This window comes from Cheilinus undulatus, linkage group 4, assembly GCF_018320785.1.
Source record: "Cheilinus undulatus linkage group 4, ASM1832078v1, whole genome shotgun sequence".
Classification (NCBI taxonomy): Eukaryota; Metazoa; Chordata; class Actinopteri; order Labriformes; family Labridae; genus Cheilinus; species Cheilinus undulatus.
This window is the reverse complement of record NC_054868.1, coordinates 52,185,921-52,211,940: the sequence shown is the minus strand read 5'-3', so window position 1 is coordinate 52,211,940 and position 26,020 is coordinate 52,185,921. Positions and strand designations below refer to the sequence as shown.

At 38.5% G+C, this 26,020-nt stretch overlaps 1 protein-coding gene across 1 annotated transcript; it reads left to right on the top strand.

Moving 5' to 3' along the window:
• Nucleotides 1-648: 648 nt before the first annotated feature.
• LOC121509001 (syntaxin-10) lies at nt 649-16,596 on the top strand. The gene is made up of 9 exons (XM_041786176.1): nt 649-749; nt 1,235-1,310; nt 4,553-4,646; nt 5,957-6,051; nt 8,250-8,312; nt 8,876-8,977; nt 12,367-12,473; nt 13,936-14,030; nt 14,991-16,596. The coding sequence occupies exons 1-9, from the start codon at nt 715-717 to the stop codon at nt 15,065-15,067; spliced, it is 744 nt and encodes a 247-aa protein (XP_041642110.1). The 5' UTR covers nt 649-714; the 3' UTR covers nt 15,068-16,596.
• Nucleotides 16,597-26,020: the final 9,424 nt, after the last annotated feature.

Sequence of the window (26,020 nt, the reverse complement as noted above, 5' to 3'; positions counted from 1 at the left end):
CTTTAAAAAACATTATTTTTGACTTTTAATTTCTTGTTTTGACCTTTTGAACGTTTAAGTTTGACTTTTATCTCAGATTTTGAGCATTTAAAGTTATTATTTTGATTCTATAATTTTTTTTATCTCATAAACATTTTCTTATTAAAGTCTCTTTGAGCCCATACTAAAACTTGGTCAGCCTTTATCAATAAAAACATGTCTGTTTTCTGTGAATGTTAGAAGAAGGTGCACCCAAAGAGTTAAATTCAGTCCCTGGCTTTCGTCTGTGTAAACTATTCCAGTTAATTGAAAACACAGGCAGTGATTGCACAGATGTAACATGGCAACTAATCTCATACAGATGTGTTACGGCAACTCCTCTTCTGCTCCAACGAGCCGTTTCTCCGAGTATAAACCAGTGTTCATCCATTTTTACATCACATACACTGACCTTACTCTCTCAATGTAAACTTCGTCATTTTACAAGACTTCCGTCTGCGCTGCCAAACTTTTCCCACATTTTTGTACAAGTTTGCGCAGGAAAGTCGTAATTCATAGTAACACAGTGTTACCGAGTCTGTAATAAATCATTAAAATTGTTTAACCGTCATAAATTACGTTTTTTTCTGATAATTGCTAAATAAAATCTCGAAAAAACTACTAGGTGTCATTGAACACCCTTTCATTTATGCCTGAAACTGCGCATGCGCTGTGACTGAAGCGGAAGTGAGCATCATGTCGATAGAAGACCCATTTTTCGTTGTGAAGGGGTAAGAAAACTACAAATTTAAGATATAAAACTCAGCGTTACGGCTACATAACTCAAATATCGTTATGTTTAAGGCTCATTTTTACAGATATGTGTTATGTTTCCCTTAAAAACAAAGTTATATCGCCAAAGTTAGCTCGACAGCTAGCTGTAGCTAACTAGCATCTGTGCTTTGTAGCCTATGTTGATGTTTGTTTAGACGAGCAAAAGTCGGTTTAGCTCCGAGTAATTTGTCAGGTTTGTTTTTGTTTCATCTGCCTCTCAGTGGAAACACATCGGTGGCTCTGAGGCTGTCATATTAGGTAGTTGTCACCATGCTGTGAAGTCAGAGAAGGATGTGAAATGTAGCTCCTGTGTTTGTTTTGGTTAAACGGGGAGGGTAGCAGCAGAGCTTAGCTGACAAACAACCAGGTGTCTGGAGGGTGAAGGCAACCAGTTTAATGTTTATGAGCTGTTAATGTTCGGTGTGTTTGTATGTTCATACAGCGAGGTGCAGAAGGCCTTGTCCCGTGCTCGGAGCCTGTATGATAGGTGGGAGGAACTCTTACAGGATGGGACACAGGTGAGCACCTCCTACGTGTCTTCATTGATATCACTACGCTAATCAATGGCCTGAAACCATTTACCACTGACACAGGCCATCAAGGACAGTGTGTTTGGACACAGTAATCACTTATGAACACTCCCTAAGCAAGAACATGAGGGCAGTATTTTAAGTCAAAATATACAGCATGTTTGCCAAAGGAGTTAAACACTCATAATCAGAGGTGGGCAAAGTTGATCAAATTTTAGCTATATTTACTTTTAATCCACCAAGAAAGATTTTTACATCGATAGAAGTTAATCTTGTTCAAATTCATGGAAGCTATCATTAATGTCTGACTACTGTCATTAAAAAACAACAACAAAACATCATATTTTGTTTTCTTCAATAGAATAAAGTACTCAAGGGCTATGTCAGGGTGCAGGCATTTATTACATTCATATATCACACAAGTCAGCAAATATCCAAAAGCCTGGGGAAAAAATAGCCAACTACTTATCCCTTGTGTGCACATCGGACAAGTTTACACAAAAAGTTTGCATACTTTTGGACAGATCTATGTGCATTGTGCACAAGGTATGCCTAATATGCATAACATTGTAACTAGCAAAAAATACGTTTGCATACTGCACAATACAGCCATGTTGCAGCAAGAATATCAGTGAGAAAATATGATGTAAAACTGCTTGGCAGCAGGAATGATGAACAAAACTATATCCCATAGCTGGTGGCTCCAGTTAAATTTACAGTGTGTAAAGTGAGATTATTAGTGACACCCAACTGTCAGATTCTAGATTGCAATGCTCTCCACTGGTGCAAATCAGTTAATTTTTAAAAAATGTGTAACTGATTAGGCCTTTGCACACCTGACGCCCGTTGATGTGTGAGTTCTGCTTTGAGTCGTGGTTTTAAGTCCACACTACACTCTGCTTTGAAACAAGTTATGTTGTAACTTAGCTTTTGTCATTGTTTGGTTGCACCACTGAGACGCAGGTTCATCTTAACTAGGAGAGCTTTACATTCAAACTAACCAAAATATCCTTACAGATATTTTTTTTTACTTCATTTGTCCAATCAGTGTTTGATAAAGTGCTGCACCTTGTGTTTAATAGTCTCTTTCAAAAGTCTAATGGTTGAAAATAGCGTCTGCTAGTTGCCGCTAATCCTAAAACAGCGCCAAAAGTGTATGCAAAATATGACAAAGCATGAGGTGATTACAGATGACTACACCCTAAACCTTTGCCACTAAACTGGCACCAGTTTGTCCTTGAAAGACTTCTAGCTAGCTCAAGCTTCATCCAACTGCATAGCTTTCTACTCAGACGTCAGGAAAACTGAGAACTGAGATAGAAACCTTTTTGTTTATATTTATAATTGTTGTTGTTTTTCTAAAAATCTTGCTTTTGAAATCTCATATTTTTACTTTATTGAAGTGTCAACAGTGTCCAAAGATTTCAGGCAAACAGAACAATAGCATATTAGATCAAATTAAGAGGATGAGTTACTACAATGATAGTTCTGAAAAAATCATAAATTAGATAATTAAGTTTATATATAAAGATACAGATAAGACATATAAAGCAGTTTTTTTAATGCAAGTACTTGTATTGCATTATAATTAAATCTATTGGGCAGCCAAACAACAGTTGTGGCCAATATGACCTTGCTATAAACTAGAGCTGGGCAATTAATCGAAAAATAATCGAAACCGACATTTAGAGCCTATAACTGACGAAAACCTGCAATGTCAATAATTTCAATTTTTTTCACCTTGTAATATCTCTCTCTACTAATGTACCACCCCCTTAAAAACAAACTACTAGCTGTGTAGTCACTTGATAGGCAGCCATTTAGTTTCATTTCAGCTGTGTATTTTGATTTCAGTTGTCTCAATAAATAACCATAAATTGTAAATCTCTGCATGCTCCTTTCAGTTATTTGTTTTAAAACTATACAAATATTTAAAACAGAGTCTGAGGTTGGGGATGGAATAATTGTTCATTAATCATAATTGAGGTAAAAAGCCCAATTAATCGTGATTTTGATTTTTGCCATAATTGCCCAGCCCTACTATAAACACAACGAAAATTTGTTCAAACTGCACAAATACATAATTTCAAAGTCTATAAACATTATTCAATGCTTAATTAATGAGCAATAAAGTATTTGTTTAAATATTTATTGTTGGGGTTTTCTTTCTCTATATAGGTAGGATAGTCAATAGAGCAGGAAGTCAGGGAGAGAGATTCGGGGAATGACGTGGGAAGAAAACCACTTGTATGACTTCAACCTGTGTTCCTGCATGGAAGACTGCAGCCATGTTTTGACCTTATTAGCTCCTTACTTTGACTTTTATCTCATAATTTAACCTTTTTGTCCTCCTCAGTTTTAAATTTTAAGTAATATTTTGACCAATTTGACAAGTTCAGAATTTGGCCCCTGCTCTGATTAAGTTTGACATACCTGCGTTAGACTAGCAATGCCCCAATATACAACTAATTCTGATCATAATTAAATCAGTTTTAGTAAAATAGCTTTGTTTGTGAGTTTATAAACGTAGTTTTTTTTTTCTGGGTACTGTTTAAAGGTTGTTTCAGTACTAGAGTTCTAAACCTTGATGTGACTCAAGTAAAACCAGCACCCATTACTGGGTAATTTACCAAAAATTGCATGTGCCTACATTTTAACATTAACCCCATTAATGTGCATTTTTCAACTGATGTTTTATAACAAAAAGTAAGAATAAAAGTGCCTCACAAGGTTCAAATTGCAGAAATGTAATAATTTTTGCTGTCGTTTATAAGGTGCTTTCCCTCTCTCTGTTGCACTCTCGTTTAACCTATGGACAAAGATTTGTGTTTTATTTCCAAGTATTTTTATTTATTTATTTTTTTACTTTTTCTGCATTTGTCTTTTTTGTAGGCTGTGATTATATTTAGAGACTTTATGACTCACCTGTGAGTTTTTTTTAGACTCAGCGGTCCTGTGGTGCAATTATGTGTGCATTCCTAACAAATCCCCTTTAATGTTTTTGTTATTGCAACAACCTCCTAAATCTATATTTAGCAAAGGTAGTATTTATACCATCACTGTTTAGATGAGCCCGATGACTCACTCAGCCCATCACCACCCGCCACGTCTCCTCTACGTAAACCGGTCCACGCAGCTGATGAAATGATGTCAGTGTAGGAAATACAGCTACATAGCCAGCACAGTAAAATTAATACACTATGTTGGTTGTTTTTATTTTTGTGGTTAAGGTGAGTCGTGATGAACTGGACTGGAGCACCAATGAACTGAGGAACTGTCTGAGGGCCATCGACTGGGACCTAGAGGACCTCAGTGAAACCATCAGTATCCTTTAAACCTGGGGTTCTAAACCTTTTCAGCCTGTGACCCCCAAAATAAAGGTGCCAGAGACCGGGGACCCCCACTGTACCTGAAGGTGGCTGAACACAGCCATGCACATTCAAGAACAGTCATGTTCAGACAAGGCTGCCCATTCTGGGACCAGCAAAATCATGGTCCATCATAAAATTAAGCTGTGAAATTTAATATTTAACCTGAATAATAACCACTCTTATCAAAGAAACAAACTTTGATTGATTTGTGTAGTAAGTAGCCCTCTTAAAAATGTAAATCCTTTTGTTGAAAACAGAATTAAGTTACATTAATAATAGCTAAAATTGGTTTATAATGGCAAAAAAAATGGTAGGAAAAGTGGTGAAATCGGATTTTAAAAGTAGCAGAAATGGGTTAGAAATGCAAAAAATGAGATAAAGTGGCTAAATGACCAAAATGGCAACAAAGGGCATATTAGTGGTAAAAGGGATTCAAAAGTGGCTGAAATTTAGTGAAACTGGATGAAAACTGATTTAAACTGGCAAAAAAAGGGTTAACTGAGGCAGAAAAGGTCAGAAACTGGCAAAAATGGGCATATCAAATTGTGAAATGTGGCTTTAAAAAGGGTTCACAGTGGCAATAATGTGTCAGCAGAGCCAACAATTGGCAGAGAGTTGCAAGATTTAGTTTAGAAGTGGCAAAAACAGGCAGAAAAAAGTGGTGGAAAAGGGTTTAAAATTGACAAACAATAGGTTTTAAGTTGCAAAAAAGTGTTAAAATAAGGCAAATTTGGTGAAAACTGATAAAAAGTGGAAACAGTGTAATTAAAAATGTTCTTAGTTTTTCTAAGGCATCTGCAGACCCTCTCTCAGCATCTCACGACCCCAAATTGGGTCCCGACCCCAGTGTTGAGAACCCCTGCTTTAAACAGTAAAAACAGACCATTTCCTGCATTTGTGTGTATTTTTGAAATAAGCCAGGTCTTTGTCAGCCTCTCTTTATTTTAACACAGCATCATCAAATGACCAGAAAAATACTTAAATGTGCTTTCATTGTTTGAAATGCCAAAACTACTCAGCCATGACACATAGTTTAAATGAGACAACAATAAATAACTCTGTGACTAAATGACAGCTGGTTAGAGCTCGGAGATGTGAATTACCTTCCTGATAAACCCTTGAACCAGTTTGCATTCTAAAAGCTCACAGACAGTAGCTAATGAATTCAGCAACCATGTTTGGAAAATGCTTAGGTTAAATGGTACAGTACATTTAGGGTTGCAGAACAGTTTATGTGTCTGCTTTGGTCCTTAACCAGCTCAGATATCGTGGAGTCAAACCCTGGAAAGTTTAAACTTGGTGACAATGAGCTTCAGGAGAGGAGAGACTTTGTGGAGCGAACCAGGTCAGCTGTCCAGGTAAACTTCTACAACTCCAGTAACATTTTTAAAATATCCCTTTAAAAACTGTGAAGTACTCCTTTTTGTTTTCTTTCGAAGCGTTAGATGTGATTTCTACCATCTTAAAAATATCTATCACATGCTAATCTGATTTGTGTCTTCACTTTCTTTTGTAGGTATTGTATAACCCCAGTTCCAAAAAAGTTGGGGCACTGTGTAAAATGTAAACAATGCAGAATACAATGGTTTTCAAGTCTCATAAACTCATGTTTTATTCGCATTAGAACATAAACAACATATCAATGTTGAAATTCTGACATTTTATCATTAAATGAAAATACAAGCTAATGTTGAATTTGATGGCAAAAACACATCTCGAAAAAGTAGGGACAGGGTCATGTTTACCATTGTGTAGCATCCCCTCTTCTTTAAACAACAGTCTCTAAATGTCTGGGACAGTGGTCCTCAACACGTGGCTCTTGAGCCACACATGACTCTCGTCTTTATTTGAAACATCATTACCCCAGAAAACCTTAAAAAAGGGAAACTTTTACCTCCAAATTATCCATTGCAAGTCACATTAATCAGTTTGTTTCCCACACTTATACAGTAACCTTTATTTTTTCTTCTGTATATTTCCATTGCCTTTATTTGCAATTTTTTTGCCCATTTCTGTTTTTTCCCCTCTTTTTTCCAGTTTTACCACTTTTATCCTGCTTTTTGCAATTGACAATTTTTCCACTTTTTTGCCACTTTTCCCCCATTTAACATGCCTTTTGCTATAACATGCCACTTTCCCATTTTTGCCACTCTTTTCCCACCTTTTTGCTGCTTTTTGCCCATTTTAATCACTTTTTACTCATGCTTTGTTATGTATTTGACCATTTTTGACCATTTTTGCTACCTGTAACTCATTTTTTTCCCACTTCTCACCCTTTTTTGCTACTTTCTGCCCTTATTTGCCACCTTTTCTCTCCATTTTGGCCACTTTTTACCCAGTTTTTGCCATTTTATGCCTATTCACCCATTTTTGCAATTTTTTTTTGCTTTTTTTTGGCCATTTTTGCCACCCTTAATTCATTTTATTGCCACTGTAACCCCTTTTTTGCCACATTGCACCACTTAGATTGTGTCTCACAAAGGTATTTCTCAACACTTTGCTCTTTGGTTGAGCAGGGTTGAGTAACACTAGTCTGGGAAGTGAGGAGACTAGTTGCTGGAGTTTCGGGAAAGGAATGTCCCATTCTTGGCTGATGTAGGATTCTAGCTACTCAACAGTCCTTGGTTATCTTTAGCAGATTTTCCGTTTTATGCTGCTCCAGATGTTTTCTGTTGTTGAAAGATCTGGACTGCAGGCAGGCCACTTCAGTCCCCCAGATGCTTCCACTGTGAAGCCATGCTGTTGTGATGGATGGTCTGGATGGGAGCATATATTGCTCTAAAACATGTCTAGTTTCCAGCATTGATAGTTCCTTTCCAGACGTGTAAGCTGCCCACGCCATAGGCCCTAGTACAACCCCATACCATCAGAGATGCAGGCTTTAGAACTGAGCCAGGAGAGCAAGCTGGATGGTCTCTTTCCTCTTAGTCTGCAGGACACGTGACTGTAGTTTCCAAAAAGAACAGAAAGAAGACTTTTTTTGGAATTTGGTTTCTGCTATTGATAATCAAAACTGCATGAGTTGTAATGTTTTTAAGGCCTATATTATTTAGAAAGATTAGGTCAGAAGAGGCAATGTTGGCAGAAATGATCGCCCAAACATTGAGCCTGTCTTTTTGGCAGTATTCTGGTTTCTGCTCAGGTCAGACGAAGTCAAACATGACTCAAAGCAGCAGCCAAAACACAGAGAACCTGTGAGGAGACATGCTATTGATTATCCATCAGAGCCTGTCAGCTCGTCTACAGTACCTGCTCTGCAGCAGAGTCAGAAAATGTCCACGCTGCAGGCGCAGCGGAAAATATGAGTTAGATTGTCACACACGAGTCTTACAGGCAAAGGTAGAATCCTTAAAATAGACCAGAGGAGGATTGAGTCATCTGAGCCAAACAAAGAGCTTCACTGAGACGGAACAAAAGACTTTCTGACATTTTAAATCCACCCGCCAGCTTCACTCTGCACCTCTTCTTAATGCAGCTGTCTGTTCTGAGCCGCAGATCTTTGCTGTGATTTAGAAACACCACAAAGGGAGAATTTTAATAATTTCTGTGTTTGCAGGAGATGAAGGATCAGCTGTCCAGCCCGTCTGCAGTGGCTCAGGCAGAGAAGAAGAACAGACAGGTTGGTGGATGTTCAGAACCAACCTAAACACACCAAAAATACCTCTGCAGAGTTCATTTTGAAAGCAAAAAGGCTTGAAATGACACAGTTAATCAGCCTTATATAAAACATTACAGAGAGGCTTTAATAAGCCAGCATTTGGCAGTTTTGAGGAACCGGTCCTTAGAAAGAAAACAGCAGAAGTTTGTGGTATCATCCAGTTCATGGTTATTAGGGATTCTCTAAACCCGCTCACAGTTCGTAACAGCCCGGCTGATTGAGTCATCGCACGTTTTAACTTCTGTTCTGCACTCTGAGCTGCTGTGTTGGCAGGTTGCTCTGACACATTTCCATCTGATTCACTAAACAAATGACTTCATCTCCCTGTGATTATGAAAGAGCTGTGGTCAGATGCAGCTGTAGAGTAAACTGTCGAACCCACATCTTTCCATCAGGCGACCTACTTCTTCTGTTTGTGGACCTAACTTTACTCACTGACCCTTTTTTCCCTCTCCCCAACCAATCATCTGCTCTGTTTTTTTTTTTTTTTTTTTTTTTTGGTGTGTGTGTGTTTGTTTGTTCAGGCTCTGCTGACTTCCACAGGTCAGGACAGGTCGACGGGACTGGAGGCTCATATGGTGTCTGCAAACTCCCGATACATCCAGGAGCAACAAGAGCAGCAGCAGGTACAGATGGAAGCTAAAGGAAGGGAAGCTTGGCCGTAGATAAATAAATATTACAAGACTAATACCAGTATCAGAATGATTGTAGCAGACCTCGACTCTTGCTTGATGACATTTGTTATCAGCCGAAGGGTATCAAGGTGTTACAGCTTTGCTTCTCCCCCTAAAACAAGGCTGATGATGTACTAAACTCATTTCTGTACATAAGATCACTTAAAAAATATTATTTAAGTCTCTCTGTGTTCAGCATCTTTGGAACTACACCTGTAGTTTTAACAGGGTCATAAAAAGTATAAAAAGTTGACAAATAAATTAAGCAAGAAATATGTTTTTTAAAGCATTAAAGACTATTTGCAAGGCCATAGGGTCTTGAATTTTGTAGCTGTTAGGAGAGGTTGTAGGTTTGTTCTTCCCTGATCCAACATCTGTTTGCATGGAGCCTGTGAAGTGATCAGTGCAACCTTAACTCTCTGCTGTATCCCTAGCTAGCAAATAAACTATGTACATCACGAGTGTCAAACTCAAGGCCCAGGGGCCAAATCCGGCCCACAAGATCATATCATATTTGTATTATAACTTTTGCATCCAAAGATTACGACTCAAACTTTTGATTTGACTTTTCATTTCATACTTTGACCTTTTCAACTCAGAATTGGACTTTATATTTCACATTTTTATCTTTTAGATTCCCAATTTTAAATTTTAAGTCGTATTTTGGCCTTTTCAACTCCTTATTTTGGCTTTTTAATCCCATATTTTGACTTTTAAAAAGCTTTTTTTTTTCCTCATATTTTGACCTTTTGCACTCCCAATTTTAAATTTGTCATATTTTTTTAACTTTTTAAGTCATCATTTTGAATTCTAGCTCATATTTTGACGCTCCTACTCCTAATTTTTGGCTTTTTAATCCCATATTTGGACCAATCAGACTCACAATTTAAAATTTTAAGTCATATTTTGACTTTTAAACTTATGATTTCAACTCTCTCCTCATATACTTGGTCTTTAAAAACATTATTTTTACCCCATTTTCCCAAGACAGCATGCCAGTTTGTTAATTTCATTAGGAATTTCAAAAATCTTGGAAAAACCTGCGTGTTATCTAAAGGAAAAGGAGATAGATAAGTCGACATCTTGAGACGAACACTGAAATTTACTCATCATCATAGGAAAACCTATGGAGTACATGTATGTATGTGCCCTTAGGGCAGAGGTGTCAAACTCAAGGCCTGGGGGCCAAATCCGGCCCGTGGAACAGTTAAATCCGGCCCCCAAGATTCTATCATATTTCTGTTATAACTGGCCCATCAGTCTGAGGTCTGCAGATTTCCTCAAGTATAAAAATGTGAACTTATCCTCGATGATTTAAGATATCCTTGTTAAGTCAAAAAATCTGAAAAAGTAAGGAGTAAAAATAATTAGATAAGAAGTCAGGAATGTGGGAAAATACATTAATTTTTGTTTTTATTTCATATCTTAATTTTGAATCTCACAATTAGGACTCAAACTTAGAGTTTTGACTTTTTATTTTATACTTTGAGCATTTCAACTCATAATTCAGACTTCTTATATAATATTTTGAGCTTTAAGATTCATAATTTTAAATTTAAAGTCATAATGTGACCTTTTAAACTAATTATGTTGTATTTTATCTCATATTTTCAACTCTGACTTTGACTTTATAATCTCATAGTTTACCATTTAAACTCAGATTTTAAAATTTGAATCAGATTTTGACTTTTCATTCAATGATTACAAATTTTACTTAATATTTTAACTTTTTAAACTTATGATTTTCACTTTCTTATTTGTCTTTAAAAAATATATTATTTTTCAATTTAATTTTGTGGCCTTTTGGACTAATAAATTTACTTTTCTCAGATTTATCATCAGGGTTAAGTTTTGTTTTTCCGTATTTTATTACTGGTGAAACAAGGTTGACAGTTTATGGTTATAAAGGTGACCCTGTTAGGCCCTCAGTTTAGACCTGAATCCAGAATCTTACCCTTGCTGTTATTGAGTTTGCAGTCCTACCTTAGGGCTTCCATACAATAGACTTCTAGCTGGATTTTTTCCCTGGCACACATTTCGCGACCCACTTGAAAGAGGTTCATGACCCACTTTTGGGTCCCAGCCTACCAGTTGAGAACCACAGCTTCAGATCATGCAAGTTCACTTTTTTAAGAACATTTTGTTTGTCATAATAAATGCGTATCAATTCCATACATATTGACCATCGGTTTCATTAACATTATTACAAATAATGAGCATCATCCCTAATAAATGGATATCAGCTGACCTATGAGACAGAAATCCTCATATTCACCCCTGAAAAAGTGATGATCAGAGCATGAGGAAGAAAACTGCCAAAGATTTGAAACCATGCTTGGTGTTGTTAAGGAAGCATCCTTCCAGTCAGACTAATGCCACTGCTGTTTTTGTTTTTATAAAGTCAGCAGAAAGATTCGATCAAAAGATAAAACTACAGGAGTAGAATTAAAGCACAGACAGCATTCACACTTCCTGCTGTGGTCTTTTTATAAAATGAGGTCTCCGTCTGTTTTTACAAAGAATCACGCTGAGAATGAAGCCAAAGAAATTAAACGTAGGTGGAAAGTTCATTTTCGATGTCTAAGCAAGAACGAGCCGTTTGCGTTTCCTGTGGTTTTTAATGATTAAACCTTTTTTTTCACACATCCTGTGAGTGAGGTCGAGGATTCATCAGTGATCAAATGAAAAACATTTTCTCTTCTTCGCGTCTTTGATTTAGTGATAAAGAGAATAGGTCTGACCCTGTGGGGTTTTAACAGCTCTACCAACAGGATGTGACACTGTCACTCACTTTTTCATGAAAAAATGTTTCATAATCAACTCGATTCTTTCACCAGCAGTGTAAAAATAGACATGAGGTAACACTTAAAATATGCACTGAAGCATGTATGGGATATGTGCAGATATGTTTTATTTTGCTGCTTTTATTCTTCTGTTATAGTAATAATAGAACAGAATCTGCTATCCTCACAGTCCTCGTCACTAACAGTTTTTGCTCACAGTCCTCGATCTGTAAGTGTGAACAAAATAAACAGAACATGCTGAGCCACCAGCACGATTTCAGCCAATCAGACGTGAACAGCTCATAAGAACATGAGACATGACAACAGTACAGTTGGTACCTACTGATCCTCAGGCTTGTCTTATTGCCATTTGTTTCCCAGAGTATAAAACTCAAGAGCACCACAGCCTTAAAGTATGAGAGATTTTACTCAGCTTACTCTCAGCTTAGATTCTACAGTAATTTGGACTTTATCCAGAAGTTCTGTTTTACCTGTTTCAAGCACCTTTGCAGCATGGAGGACAGATGAATAAGAGTAACTGTGTGTATTTGTGTGCAGCTGATCATGCAGGAGCAGGACGAGCAGCTGGAGTTGGTGTCGGGGAGCATCAGAGTCCTCAAAGACATGTCAGGTCGCATCGGGGACGAGCTGGACGAGCAGGCTGTGTAAGTTCAGACACAGCATCGTTCTTTTCCAGAACTTCAGTTTGCTGCCGCTCAGTTTGAAACCTGAAAATCTCATGGAGCCACAAAACCCTCTTAGAACCAAAACATGCGACTCAAAGTGTTACCTCTTTAATTTTACTTCATAAGACGCAGAAGAGACATTCAAGGTGAAAGCTTTGTTTTGCTGTCAAACATCCCTTTTTGTGCTTGTTTTCCAGTTAAAATGATTTATCAGTCCTTTAGAGACATTACCTTTGTAGGAAAGGATGTGTGAAGTCACAAGTACAATTAACAAGCCAACCCCTCATGCAACCTTCAGCCTCCCTCCAAGTCAACCGTGGGGATTCTGTGAAATGTAGGAATTAAGAACAGCTGTAGTAAATACGAAAAGGCAAGTCAGACAAATTAAAAGAATCTCTCTGCAGCTTAGAAATGAAATTTGTAATGATCAAGTGCCTTTTCTTACAGTTTTAGTCCTCATTTAATTGTATTTTTTTATTATTAATTTCCTGATTGCTCGTTAAGTCTAAGAGAAGGCAGACTTAACGAGACGCCTCTCACAAGAATCACAGTAACCCTTGAACTTTCCTCTAGCACCACCTTCAGGACAAACACTGTCACCTTTCCCTCAGAAATGTTTTTATCTGCACAAATCTGCTTGTTAGTTTTCCTCAGCAGAGGCTGAAATATTATAGGAGGTTTTGAACGCCAATGCCTTCAGTGTTGGAGCAATAAGGTCTGTTTTTATGTTATTCAGACACTCCAAACACACATGATTTCTCCTTATCTCTTTAGTGCTGTAAGTGTCCACAACATTCATACTCTTGATAGGAAGCAGGAAATAAAGCTAAAATTAGAACTGCTAATTAGCTTTTATTTAGGGCTGGGCAATTATTCGCAAAATAGATTAAATCACAATATGGCCTGCTGTAAGATCGCAGAGGGTGCAAAATTTGTTTTACCTGAAATTTGTGTCAAAATACCAGCTCACAACTTTTTTTTTTTTGCAGCAGAGGCGTTATGCATTACATATCATGCGATCATTCTTCATTTTTGTATGTTTTTCTTGTTAAATATGAGAATTATATAAAATTGTCATTCCTTTTAGTACAACAGTTCATATCCAATTTGCAAAATGAGTCAAAAACATCAAAATTCGATATTTTTTTCTAAATTGTTCAGCCCTCGTTTAATCTAATATTGCGTTAGTTATAGTTTAGGATGAATTATTGTTTGTTTTTGTTGGAAAATACATGAGAAAAGAAACTAAAGAAATAATTGCATATAAAATCATAATCACAATATTGGGTAAAAAAATCGCAATTAGATTATTTTTCCAAATCATTCAGCACTACTTCTATTACATTTTACTTTGTCTTTATTTAAAGCTGAAATTTGTAGGGTTCTTGCATTAAAATTTGTATATAGAATGAAAAGACGGCGTGCTCCCCGTGTTTTTCAGCATGTTGGGGGATTTTGGTGACGAGATGGACCAGACGTCGTCCCGGATGGATTCAGTCCTGAAGAAGCTGGAGAAGGTGTCGCACATGACCAGCAGTAAGTCCAAACAGGCTCTGAAAGTGTGTTTAACTTGAAGTATGGAGGCTGTGATTTATAGAAAGGCTGATTTCTGAACGCATTGAGACTCAGGGTTGCCATGTGTGGTGCTGAACTTTCTAAATCATGACTAATAATTGGAATGAACAATGTGTACTTCTATTTTTAACATCTGCAAAACCATCCACATCCACTTTAGTGATGCTGAAGAAATTTATTATGCCAACACCAGTTAAGTTCAGACTACAGATGTAAATAAAGGCAAAATACCCAAAAAATGACCCAAAAAATAACTTACATAGGGGTGTGAATGTGCTCATCTTCAGTCCTACTCAACACAAACAAACGGAAACTCACCCCCCAGTTTGGACCGTTCTCAGCAGTATTTCCTGTTTAACAACTCAGGAAATGTTTCTCACGGGTCCGTTGTTACCTGCTCAAGGATGAGCCTCATTCATGACACAAAGCTTTATCGATGTAGAGCACGTCAGACACTACTGACACGTGCACAAATACTGTGGAGAAAAGGGAGGAGGCGATGTACGCAACTTTACCATTCACCTCCACTCACTCCATTCTGCAACTGTGCAAACATGTGCTAAGTTGCATACAGGGCACAGTAGAAAGCATTGTAGATTTATGATTTTTGCAAGATTTGTGGAAATTTAATGTTTAAGCACAAATCCTGCACCAAAATTCAGGTCCTAATTCATATGCAAACATTTTGGTACAGGAGATACACCTGTTCAGATAAGTGCAGAGAAAATATACTTCAAATATGAGCTCCTATACGAACCAGACAGAGAGAATACAACATCACTGACATACAAACTCACACCTGTTCTTGGATAAGGAAACAGGAACATAAGCTTCTTATGAGAATCAGCCCCCTCAGTAGGGTATCTCTAGTTTCAGCTTGAGTGTATTTCACCTTAACACGTCTCTTGTTTCATTCTCCAGGTCGGAGACAGTGGTGCGCCATCGGCGTGCTGGTCGCCATCATGATTGTCGTCCTCATCCTCTTCTTCACCCTCTGATACCCTCCAGTGACTGCAGAACCTCTCGACCACGTTCAGCGTCTCCTCTTTGTCAGACAAACCGATGGACAGTTAAAGAAGCGAGGGACAACCCCTGCCCTCCTCCCGTCCTCTCTTTCATCACTCCGAGGAGAAGCCGTTGACCTGCAGAGACGTGACTCCTCCACTTCCTCCTCCTCTCTGCTTTTAATGATTCTTGTGAACAAAGCTGCTTTTAGCAGAAGACAAACCCCAGTGGTGTTATATAGATTTCATACTGGTGCATTTCGGTTATTGTTGGATGATAAAGGTACAGTGTTGGGGGGATCGGATGGGCTGCTGCTATCAGATTGGCAATTTAAACCTGCAAACCGCAACACAATAATAGCTATTTGGATGTTTTAACTAGCCTTTTTAACAATGCATCAGCACTGTATTGAAGCTCTGCTGTCTTTAGAGCATCTGTCTGTGAATTTGCATCACTTTACAGCGCTATAGAAGCACAAAAGTCCGCTTTTGCTCACTTTGTCCCATCTTAATGAAGGAAAATGTCACTAGGTGTTAATAGCACAGCTTGAAACTGCAGTTTCCAACTGTTTTTTTGGAAAAACGTTTTAAAAAAACTCCAAACACTGGTTGCCAACATTAGGAAAAGTTGTGTTTCTAACTTCTTTATGAATGTTTAAATGATGCTGACTTGCAATTTTAGTTTAAAAGTGCTTTAAAAAAGTGAAAATCTTTGCTTAAATGACAGATTAATCTCTGTTGGCTGGTGAAGTTTGATTTTGTGCAAAGCTAGCAGCTTTAAAATGCTTTTAAAGACAAAAATTTGGATTTCTTGTGCCGATTTTTGTGCTTTCAAGCAATCAGAAGCAGCAGCCTTGGAGGGAGAAGATTAGGGGAGGGATGGGGTTTTTCAGTGTTGCCTTAAATATATTTTTATATTGTGAATGTGCAGTATGTTAATGTGCCTATATGTGACTATGAGAGAGAATTTCATTGAAAGAATTGTGCAGAAGAAGTTAGATAGCAGCTGGTTCCTCTGACCATTCCTCATGGCAGGGTGAACTCAGCTCTGATTGAAGCCCATACTTGATGCCGATTTTGCCGTAAAACGCACAGATGTGCTGCCTTTTTTTTTTGCCATCAGACAGAAACGGTTCATTTCCTGCCTAGGGCGAGGTGAAGTGAGGTCCTGCAGCCCGCCGCCTTGGCGCCCCTGCAGGAGGGTAAAGCACACGATTGGCTGCAGCTTTTGTTCCTCTCACTGGATGGATGAGAGACAACCTTGGCTCGGAGCGAATGGCTTCGCCCGTTTTATTGAAAAGCTTTAGCTAATGAGAGGGCGAACAGTTGCTGGGCAGGATGTCTGTGACAGCAGCCCACAGTTAGGCTCACGGCGCCCTCTGCTGGGCACTGACGGTCATATTTTTCCTTTTGTGTCATGTCAGGTTACACTGCCCACGCTAGGGTGTGTGCAGAACTGTATAATGTATAAACTATGATGCTTTAAAGTTGTGTGTTATAAACATGATTCATGTTTAATCTTATATTTGAGCTTGCGTCTTTTTTGGCCTTTTCCTCATAGTTGCAGAAAAATGTATAAAAGTGAGGACATTTCTCCTCATTAAGCCCTAAAATTCCAAAGTCAGGCATGCAGGCTTTAATCTGGGGTGGTGTTCAGGGATGTTTGACTTCTGTAGAGCGCCTCTATCGACTCTCTTTCTCCCGGTGGTTCATGTGTGCTCTTAATGTGCTCTTACATATTCAGGGCCTCGTTCCTTAAACGCTTCAGTGGTGAAAATTAACTGAAAAAGGCTGCGAGCATAAACGAAGCACTCATGTGGTTTGTGCTCCAGTCATGAGTCACTGCAGGACCTCACGCAAAGCAGAGGTCTGTGGAGGTAAAGGCATTTTAAGACACACTGAGAGGTCCTTAGTATGACTTCATTTATGCCATAAAGTTAAAGCTTAGAGGGATTTTTGTTTTAGTTTTACTGCACACTCCTGAACCATCTGTTTTAATTATAAACAGCTTTATCTTGTGTCAGGATCAGGGTTAAAATACTCAAGAAAGGCACATTGATCTAAACAGCACATTTCAAACATTAAAAGTTTGTTACAAAGGTGAAGAAAAGTGTTAGTGTCCAGGCTGTTTTCATGTAAAATAAGGGCCCGGGACAGCCTGTTTTATTGTCCTAAGGCAGGGGTTCTCAACCCTTTCAGCCCACGACCACCAAAATAAAGGTGCCAGAGACTGGGGACCCCCACTGTACCTGAGGGTGGTTGAACAGCCATACACAATCAAGAATAGTCAGGTGCAGACAGGGCTGCCCATATGAAGGGATAAATGGGAGGGCTGTCTGGGACCCAGCCAAACTGGGGGACCATGGAATGCATGAAAATCAGGGTCCATTGTAAAGATATACATATTTTCTATTTAACCTGAATAATAACCACTCTTGACATAGCAATGGATATCTTTTGGTCATTTGTGCTGTAGTATATAGTCATCTTAAAAATGTACATCCCTACAGAATTAAAATAGTAAAAGAAAAAATGTCAAAAATGGTGGTGGGAAAGGTGGTTAAATGGGATTTTAGAAGTAGCAGAAATGGGTTAGAAGTGGCATACATTTGGTAACAGTGGCAAAAAGCAAAAAATGGCAAAAAAAAACTTGTGTTGGAAGTGGCAAAAACAGGCACAGAAAGTGGCAGAAATAGGTTTAAAGTGGCAAAAATTCGTGAAATGGGATTTACAAGTGGGAAAACGTGCTTTAAACTGGCAAAAATGGGTTAACTGGGGAAGATAAATAGGCAGAAATGGGTTGAACTGGTCAAAGTGGGCACCTCAAACAGTGAAATGTGGTTGAAATGGGAAAAAATGTGTGTAAAATGCGATAAAAAGGGGCTGATAGTGGCAATAATGGGTCAGCAGAGGCAACAATAAAAGTGGCAAGAATTGATTTAGACGTGATAAAACAGGCAGTAAAAAGTGGTGTAAAGGGTTTAAAATGGACAAAAAATGGGTTTAGAGTGGCAAAAATGTGTTAAAATGGTTGGTAAAAAGGGATGAAATGGGTTAAAATTTGGCAGAAATTGAACAAGGTGGCGAAAATGGATTCAAATTGTGCCAAATTGATAAAAAGTGTCAAGTAATAGTAATGAAATTGGGTGAAAAAAAAAACATTTCAAAAGTATTCTCCATTTTTTAAGGCATCTGGTGACCCCTTCTTAGTGTTTCGTGACCCCCAGTGGGGTCCCAGCCCCCAGGTTGAGAACCACTGTCCTAAGGAAGGGGAAACTGTAAGGAATGCCAAATCTCAAAACTGCACAATTTAAGCAAGTAAATGGACCAAAAAGTACACATCAGTGGGTTTTCTTTAAGCAAATTTAAAACTTTTCAGGCCATGGCAACAGACCTACCAGTTAAAATTTTTCAAATTAGCTCATTAAAATCCAGTACAGTGCTGTGAAAAAGCATTTCCTAATTGGTTCAGATCATCAGACAAAGTCTAGAATTAGACATAGATAACCGAAGTTAATACACAATGCAGTTTTTGAATGATGATTTCATTTACTGAGCGTAAATAGCCATCCAAAAAGTCATTGCCCCCACACCCAGGCCTCATCTATCTAAAATCCATCATTCTGGAAAGACACTGGGACTCCAGAGAACCATGATGAGAGCCATTATCCACAAATGGGGAAAGCTTGGAACAGTGAGGAACCTTCCCAGGAGTGGCCAGCCTACAAAATGACCCCGAAAGTGCATGGAGGACTCATCCAGGAGGTCCCAAAAGAACCCAGAACAACATCTGAAGACCTGCAGGCCTCACTTGACTCAGTTAAGGTCAGAGTTCATGACTCAACAGTAAGAAAGACACTGGGCAAACATGGGAGAGTTACCACAGCTGAGCAAAAAAGAACACAAAGGTTTGTCTCACATTTGACTAAAACATCCTGATGATCCCCAAGACTTTTGGGAAAATATTCCTACGAGACAAAAGCTGAACATTTTCCATTCCATCTGGAGTAAAACTAATCCAAAGAACATCAGACCAATAGTCAAACACGGTGGTGGCAGTGTGATGGTCTGGACCACTTGGCACCATGAACTCTGCTCTCTACTAGAAAATCCTGAAGGAGAATGCACCTTCAGTCTGTGACCTCAAGCTCAAGCACACTTATGTAATGCAGCAGGACAATGATCCCACACACACCAGCAAGTCCACCTCTGAATGGACCAAAGAAACTAAATCAAAGTTCTGGAGCAGTCTAGTCAAAGTCTGGACTTCAATCTGACTGAGATGCTGTGGCATGACCTTAAACAGGCCGTTCATGCTGAAAAACCCTCCAATGTGGCTGAATCCAAACATTTCTGCAAAGATGAGTGGGATAAAATTCTTCAACAAGGATGTGAAAGACTCACTGACAGTCATCACAAATGCTTGCTTGCAGTTGTTGCTGCCAAGGATGGAACAACCAGTTATTAGTTTTAGGGGGCAATTATTCACCTAAATACATAAATCATAATTTTAAAACTAACTCAACTTCAACATTTGAGTTGGAGACCTTAATTTTGCTTTTCAAACATGAGACATTTGACCATTTCATGAAAATTAATAGCTCATTTTGAATTTGATGGCAGCAGGAAAACTTTTGGAAGTAGAGTTGTACTAAAACTCTTCCTGAAAAAGTTCACGTGCATTTAAAGTTTTTTTCCTTTAACCATGAAGCGACAGGGACTGCAGAGGTGATTTTCTAGTCATGAGTGTTCCTCTAAATGTTGTTAAAGAGCGCTGAAACATTCATGACTCTATGTTTAGTCTCACACTGTGTGGGTTTTTCTCCTTCACTCTTCTTCCTGCTGTGATTTGTCCTTCAGGTCCAAAGCTTTCACCAAACTGCAGCTGTTACTGGAGTGACTTTAAATCGCTCGTCATGTGGAAACATCGTCCTGTCGTATTCAGAGAGCAGAGCCGTCATGTGTCTTCATGTTTACTTCAGCTGTAAGAGCAGAGTAGAGTCCTCGGTGGTTTGATGGCCGCAGGGAGATCTGAGGACGAGCAGGAGGCACGAAGACGTGAGACATGGACGCCATGGCGCTCTGCAGGATCACCATGCTGGTCAGGGGGAGATTTGCCTTTAAATGAAACTCTGCAAGATACATTCATCCAAAATGACATGATACAACATAAAGGTTTTAAAGTCAACTTAGAGAGTCATGGCTAAGGAACAACACCATTCCCACATCTGACCACTTTACTCCTCTCTGATTTAACCCAAAGACACAGAGCTCTTCTACCCTCCTCCATCATGAAGGATTACATTTATCGTTAACTATGACTCTCTGAAGCTCAAAATGCAACACAGTAGCATATGACTGAAATAAGTCAGATTTTCAACCTTTTTCTCAGATTTTCAACTTCCCTCTCAAAATCCTTCTTTCCTTACAATTCTGACTCTAATCTTAGAGCTCTGACTGTTTTTCCTCAGAATTCCAACTTTAATCTTAATGATCTGACTTTTTTCCTCAGAATTCTGACTCTAATCTCAGAGATCTGACTTTATTTCCTTAGAATTCTGACTCTAATCTCAGAGATCTGACTTTATTTCCTTAGAATTCTGACTAATCTTAGAGATCTGACTTTTCCTTCTCAGAATTCTGACTCTTGTAGAGATCTGATTTTTTTTTTCCTCAGAATTCCGACTCTAATCTTAGAGGTCTATGTTTTATCCTCAGAATACCAACTCTTATTTTAGAGATCTGACTTTCTTTCCTTAGAACTCCCACTAATCTTAGCGATCTGCCTTTCCTTCTCTGAATTCTGGCTCTAATAGAGATCTGGCTTTTTTTTCCCCCAGAATTTCCCAGAATAATTTTGTCCCTCAGAAGTACGACTTTAATATCAGGACTTTTTCTTCCAACTTTAATCCCAGAATTCCAAGTTTAACCAAGGAATTCTGTCTTTGATCCATGGATTCTGACTTAAATCCCTGAATTCCCTCTTTTTTCAGCACACTTTTATTTTCTTAAAATTCAGAGCTCCGACTTTTTCCCCCCAGAATTCTAATTTTATTTCAGAATGTTTTTCCCCCACAATTCCAACTTTACTCTTCAAATTCTTCCAATTTTAATCTCAGATTTAATCTTGGAATTCCAACTTCAACTCCAATTTATTTAATCCAAGAATTCCCACCTCTTCATTTCTTCTTCATCCCACCATTCAGACTTTTATTTTTAAGAATTTACTTAAGAATTCCAACTTTAATTTCACAATGGATTTTTTTTCTTAGAATTCTGACTTTAATCCAAGAATTCTGGCATTTTCCTTGGAGTTCCAATTTTAAACAGAATTCAGATTTTTTTCTTACAAATCAGACTTTAATTCCAAAATTCTTTTTTTTTTTTTTTTGTTTTTTTTTAACTCTAATCTTTTCTTTTGACTTCAACCCCAGAACTCTCAATTTTCCACTAAAATTTCAACTTTAACCTCAGAATTCTGACTTCAATCCACCAAGTCTCAGGAGTCCCATCTTTCTCAGCATTCTGATTCTGTCTTGGAATTCCAAAAGAGTTTTTCCCAGAATTCCAACTTTGATCTCAGAATTTTCAATTGGTGGTCAGATTTACAAGTTTAATCTTAGAATTCCGATTCTTCAGTCTGAAAATCCAGACTTTAATACCAGATCTCCCAATTCTTCCAATTTTAAACACAGATTTTTTGTTGTTGTTGTTGTTCTAAAAATTTTGACTTTATTTTGGAAATCTGACTTTCATAGAATTCTGACTTCCCAGAATTAAAAGAAGGTGTTTGAAACATTTTTCAGACAAATTTCTGACTTTTTCTCAGCGTTTGTGAAACAAAGCTAACTCTCAGTGAACATAAATGAATAAAAATAAGAAAATTCACCGGCGCTATTCGTCCTCTGTAGTACAGACAGGAACTCGTCCATATCTGTTTAAAGTGTAGAGCATCACTGAGCCTTTAGATCAACTTTAATAACAAAAAAAAATTCCTATTGTTGCTTTAAAGTCAAACAAACAGAATAAAGGTAAAAAATCAAGACGCCACACCACAGTGATTTCAGTCCTGTTTGTTAAAAACTTTTATTAAGATATTCAGATTTTCCTCATTTTAATCAGTCTGGTTTCTTTTTCTCTTTACAGTAGTTAATGTGCAATTATCTTTATTACTGGGTCACAGTTAGGAATTCACAAAGTTATTGGCACTTGGAACACATGGGGGAAACACTGGCATGTACACAGGGCCGGGCAGGGGGCGGAGGCGGGTCGAATGGTCCGGGCAGGGCTGGGGGGGAACACGGCGGGGTCCGGGGTCAGGGTCTGGGGTCTGTGTTTGTGTTTGTGGCGGGGTGAGGTCGGGTATCTTCTTTGACATCAGTAGACGCTACTGCATTGTTTGTTTTTGTTTCTTTTTTGTTTACTTCCAAAAAGCTCGTTTTGTTTTTTCTGGGTTATGAAGAATAATAAAGAATAATACCTCATGCTGCGAGTGCACATCTAACAATCAAACTTCGATAGTGCTTCTATGTCATAATGTACAGTTTATATATTTATATATTTATACTGGAAAATAAAACGAGTAAAAGAAAGAGTTCTGCAGTTATTCTTCACCCGACGACACCAGAGACAAGGAAGAGAGGGAATAAAAAATAGTCATTCACGGTTGCTATGATCATATATGAAAGCCCCGCACCCTTCCTGTTCTGTAGCATGAAGCTGAGGTAAGACTGTGTTGACATGGAGTCCCGTTTCCTGTAAAAACCCTGCGTTGAATGCATTCAAAAATGGTCCGAGAGCGCTCTGCTGAGGCTCCCGGGTTTGTTCCTGAAAAACAAAAAATGTACCTGCTTTGTAACGGCAGCCACAGCAGTTCAGAAGCTGCTCGCAGCGCTGACATATCTGAGGGGATTAAGGTCTGCTATGGCTGAGAGCTTCCGAGGTAAACTGGTACTTTTTTTAAAAACTGCATCAGTGACACGAAGACGCGCACGCACACGGCCTGAGACACATCCTGAGCGTGCAGGCGTGCGAGTGCGAGCTTCGGCATCTCAGAGGTTTGCCCGTTTTGTATTCATTTATACATTTACAGTATATTTACTATCAGTGAGTGTATGAGTTGTCTCTGGTGTGTGGGGATTTGGAGGAAAAAGCGGAGTAAATGTTTCTGGATAGAAGACTACAGACCTGCAGAAAGCAGGAACGAGAGGAGGCGAGGGGGACGAGGAGGGAAAGGGCCGGGGCGTTTTGAGGTTGATGAGGTCGAGCCGCAGCACTGAGGAAGAGGAGGAGGAAGGGATGGAGAGGGAGACGTAAAACACCATCTTTGTTGGTTCTTCCCTCGCTCCTCTGTTCTCAAGTTTAGCCAGTTTTAACACAACACAGCGTCTCACGTTCCTCCAGGCTCTCAGCAGGGTTCCTACGCAAGAAAAATTCACCCTCTGATTTCACTCTGTGCATCCTTCAATTCTCCGCTTTTGCTTTCTATTAAATCCTATTGAAGCTTTGCCTCTTGCTCTGTGTGTCATTTTAGCTTCTTTTAATGCACTTTTTGGTTTAGCACCATGCAGTCTTACTGTTTTGACTCTTGATGCTTCCACACATGCACTCCTGAAGATTTCTAGGTTTCTTATTGACATTTAAGCCGGATTTATACTTCTGCATTGATTCGACCTGGGCAGCATTGACCCTGTGCTGATGTGCACCTTCTTAAAAATGCATCAAAACAACTTGTGATTGGTCCAATGGATAGCACCAGGTGACTACAAATCATATTTTGTGTACTAAAAGCATAGGGCTAGCATCAGGACTCACCACTGCCTCATTAATTACAAATCATGACCCAATATTTAAGTCATGACTACATGATTTTTCTGAAAACTGCAGCACTTTGGGCTTGAGATGGAACAAAAGTTGTAACGGAGCAAAGAGATGGAGGCATCTCCTTCAAAATAAAATCACATTGTTGACTTTTTTTTGCCACATTTCTTTCCAGAACCGAGGCTCCAGACCAGTGTTACTCAACCCTGCTCAACCAAAGAGTCAAATTGTTGAAAAATGCCTTTGCAAGAGACACAACTAAGTAATAAAAAGTAGCAAAAATAGGTTGAAGTGGCAATAACAATAAGTTAAAGGGGGCAAAATGGTTGAAAAGCAGCAAAAAAAAGGGTGAGAAGTAGGCAGAAAATGCCAAAGGCAGGGTGAAAAGTGAGAAAAATAGGGGGAAATTTGGCAAAAATGGTGAAAAAGTGGTGAAAACGACGAAAAGAGTGAAAAGTTACTAAAGAGTGGCAAAAAATTGAGAAAAAAGTGGCATTTAATGGCAAAGGGCATCTTAAATGGGTAAAAAGTGGCAAGAAGAGCAAAAAGCAGGATAAAAGAGTCAAAAACCAGGGGAAAATGGGCAAAAACTGGATACTAGTGGCAAACGTGGGCTTAAATCAGTAAAAATTGATTAAAAGTGGCAAAAAAAGGAAAAAAAACGGCAAAAAAATTGCAAATAAGGGCAATCGAAATATATCGACAAAAAATAAAGATTGGCAATTAAAGCCTACTGTAACAGTGTGGGAAACAAACTAATTGATGTGACTTGCTAGGATAATTTCTGAGGTCAAAGTTTCCCTTTTCCAACTTTTTCTAGGGGAGTAACATTTCAAATTAAGGTTCAAGAGCCACACTGAGTAACACTGATCTAGACTAATAAATGGCTGCAGACAGCAATGCAGCTATTAAATCTGCTAGCTAGCATTAAAAAAAAAATAAGACATGCATTTATTAATGTAAAAAACAAATGAAAAATCTCCGCCCTCTGCCTCAGCCGATGTAGCTTCTCCAGTGTCTCCCCTCTTTTATTTTCTGCAGTAAAATCAACTGTTGCTCAGCATTAATCACCTCCAGCTCCAGTCAAAATGCTTGGTTCAGCTGCAGTGGTTTTCTGTGCACAAACAAGCAGAAAATGTGGCAGCAGGACCAGGAACTGGCACAACAACTGCCCCTTAGTGCAGCACTTGTGTCGATGTTTGTAGAGCTCATGCTGGTGTCGATTCGATGCAGAAATATAGACCTGGTTTTGTCCCACATAAGAAGTTTTCCTGTCCCGACAAGGACAGGTGAAGGGGGTTAGCTATCTGCGTTCATGTACTTCAGCAAAAATGAGAGGAGCTTCCAGGAGTTTTCTGCCTGTGTGAAAACAGCTCATGTTGCAGTAACTTTTCACACATGCATTCCTGAACATTTCAGGAAGACTACCTCTGAAATCTTCCACTATTACAGGAGCGGGGGAGATCTTACTGGTTGACTTAATTGAGCAGTTTTGTTGCATGTAGGAAGATTTTTCAGGTCTGGTGCAATTTATTTAAACTTCTTGGGTCATCCCCAGCGTTACTTGGAGGACAGTTTTGGAGCTGGTAGGAAGATAAAAAAAATGGCAACTCAAATAGAAAAGGAGTTCTGTGCATATATGAACAGTGGATGGTGGAGACCAAAGTGAATATTTACATCTGGTTAAAAATGATATGAGGAGCATTTTTAACCATTATTATATAGATTTAATCCAATGTTTTAACAGTGTGACTGCATAAATTTAACCTGCATGGTAGTTCTGGATATAAATGTTCATTAATAAAATTTGGGTTTAACCAAAGATTTTTTTATGACACCAGGTGCTATAAACATACTTTTAGGAAAGGTGAAAGACTGACGGTCTTTAAAATTGTATCCACGTTAAGTAAATACAATTAAAGAACAGCCTTGGGTAAATTTTACCCAATGGCAGTTCTAGTGTTAAATTTCCATGGAAGTGTTTTTCCGTGTTTGAAGGATGTGGATCCAAAGTTTCCATAAAAATATGCAAGGGCAGCTCAAGCAAGACACTAAATAATGTGATTTCTAACACCAGAGTGAATGTTTGAGGGTGAATTTTTCCTTTATCATTTTGTCAGGAATCAG

What these genes read in the sequence shown, in the direction of transcription:
- LOC121509001 (XM_041786176.1), top strand. Translation starts at nt 715, where the DNA reads ATGTCGATAGAAGACCCATTTTTCGTTGTGAAGGG. An exon ending in CCATTTTTCGTTGTGAAGGG is followed by an intron (nt 750 to 1,234) that starts GTAAGAAAACTA and finishes ATGTTCATACAG; the next exon opens with CGAGGTGCAGAAGGCCTTGT. An exon ending in CAGAGAAGAAGAACAGACAG is followed by an intron (nt 8,313 to 8,875) that starts GTTGGTGGATGT and finishes TTGTTTGTTCAG; the next exon opens with GCTCTGCTGACTTCCACAGG.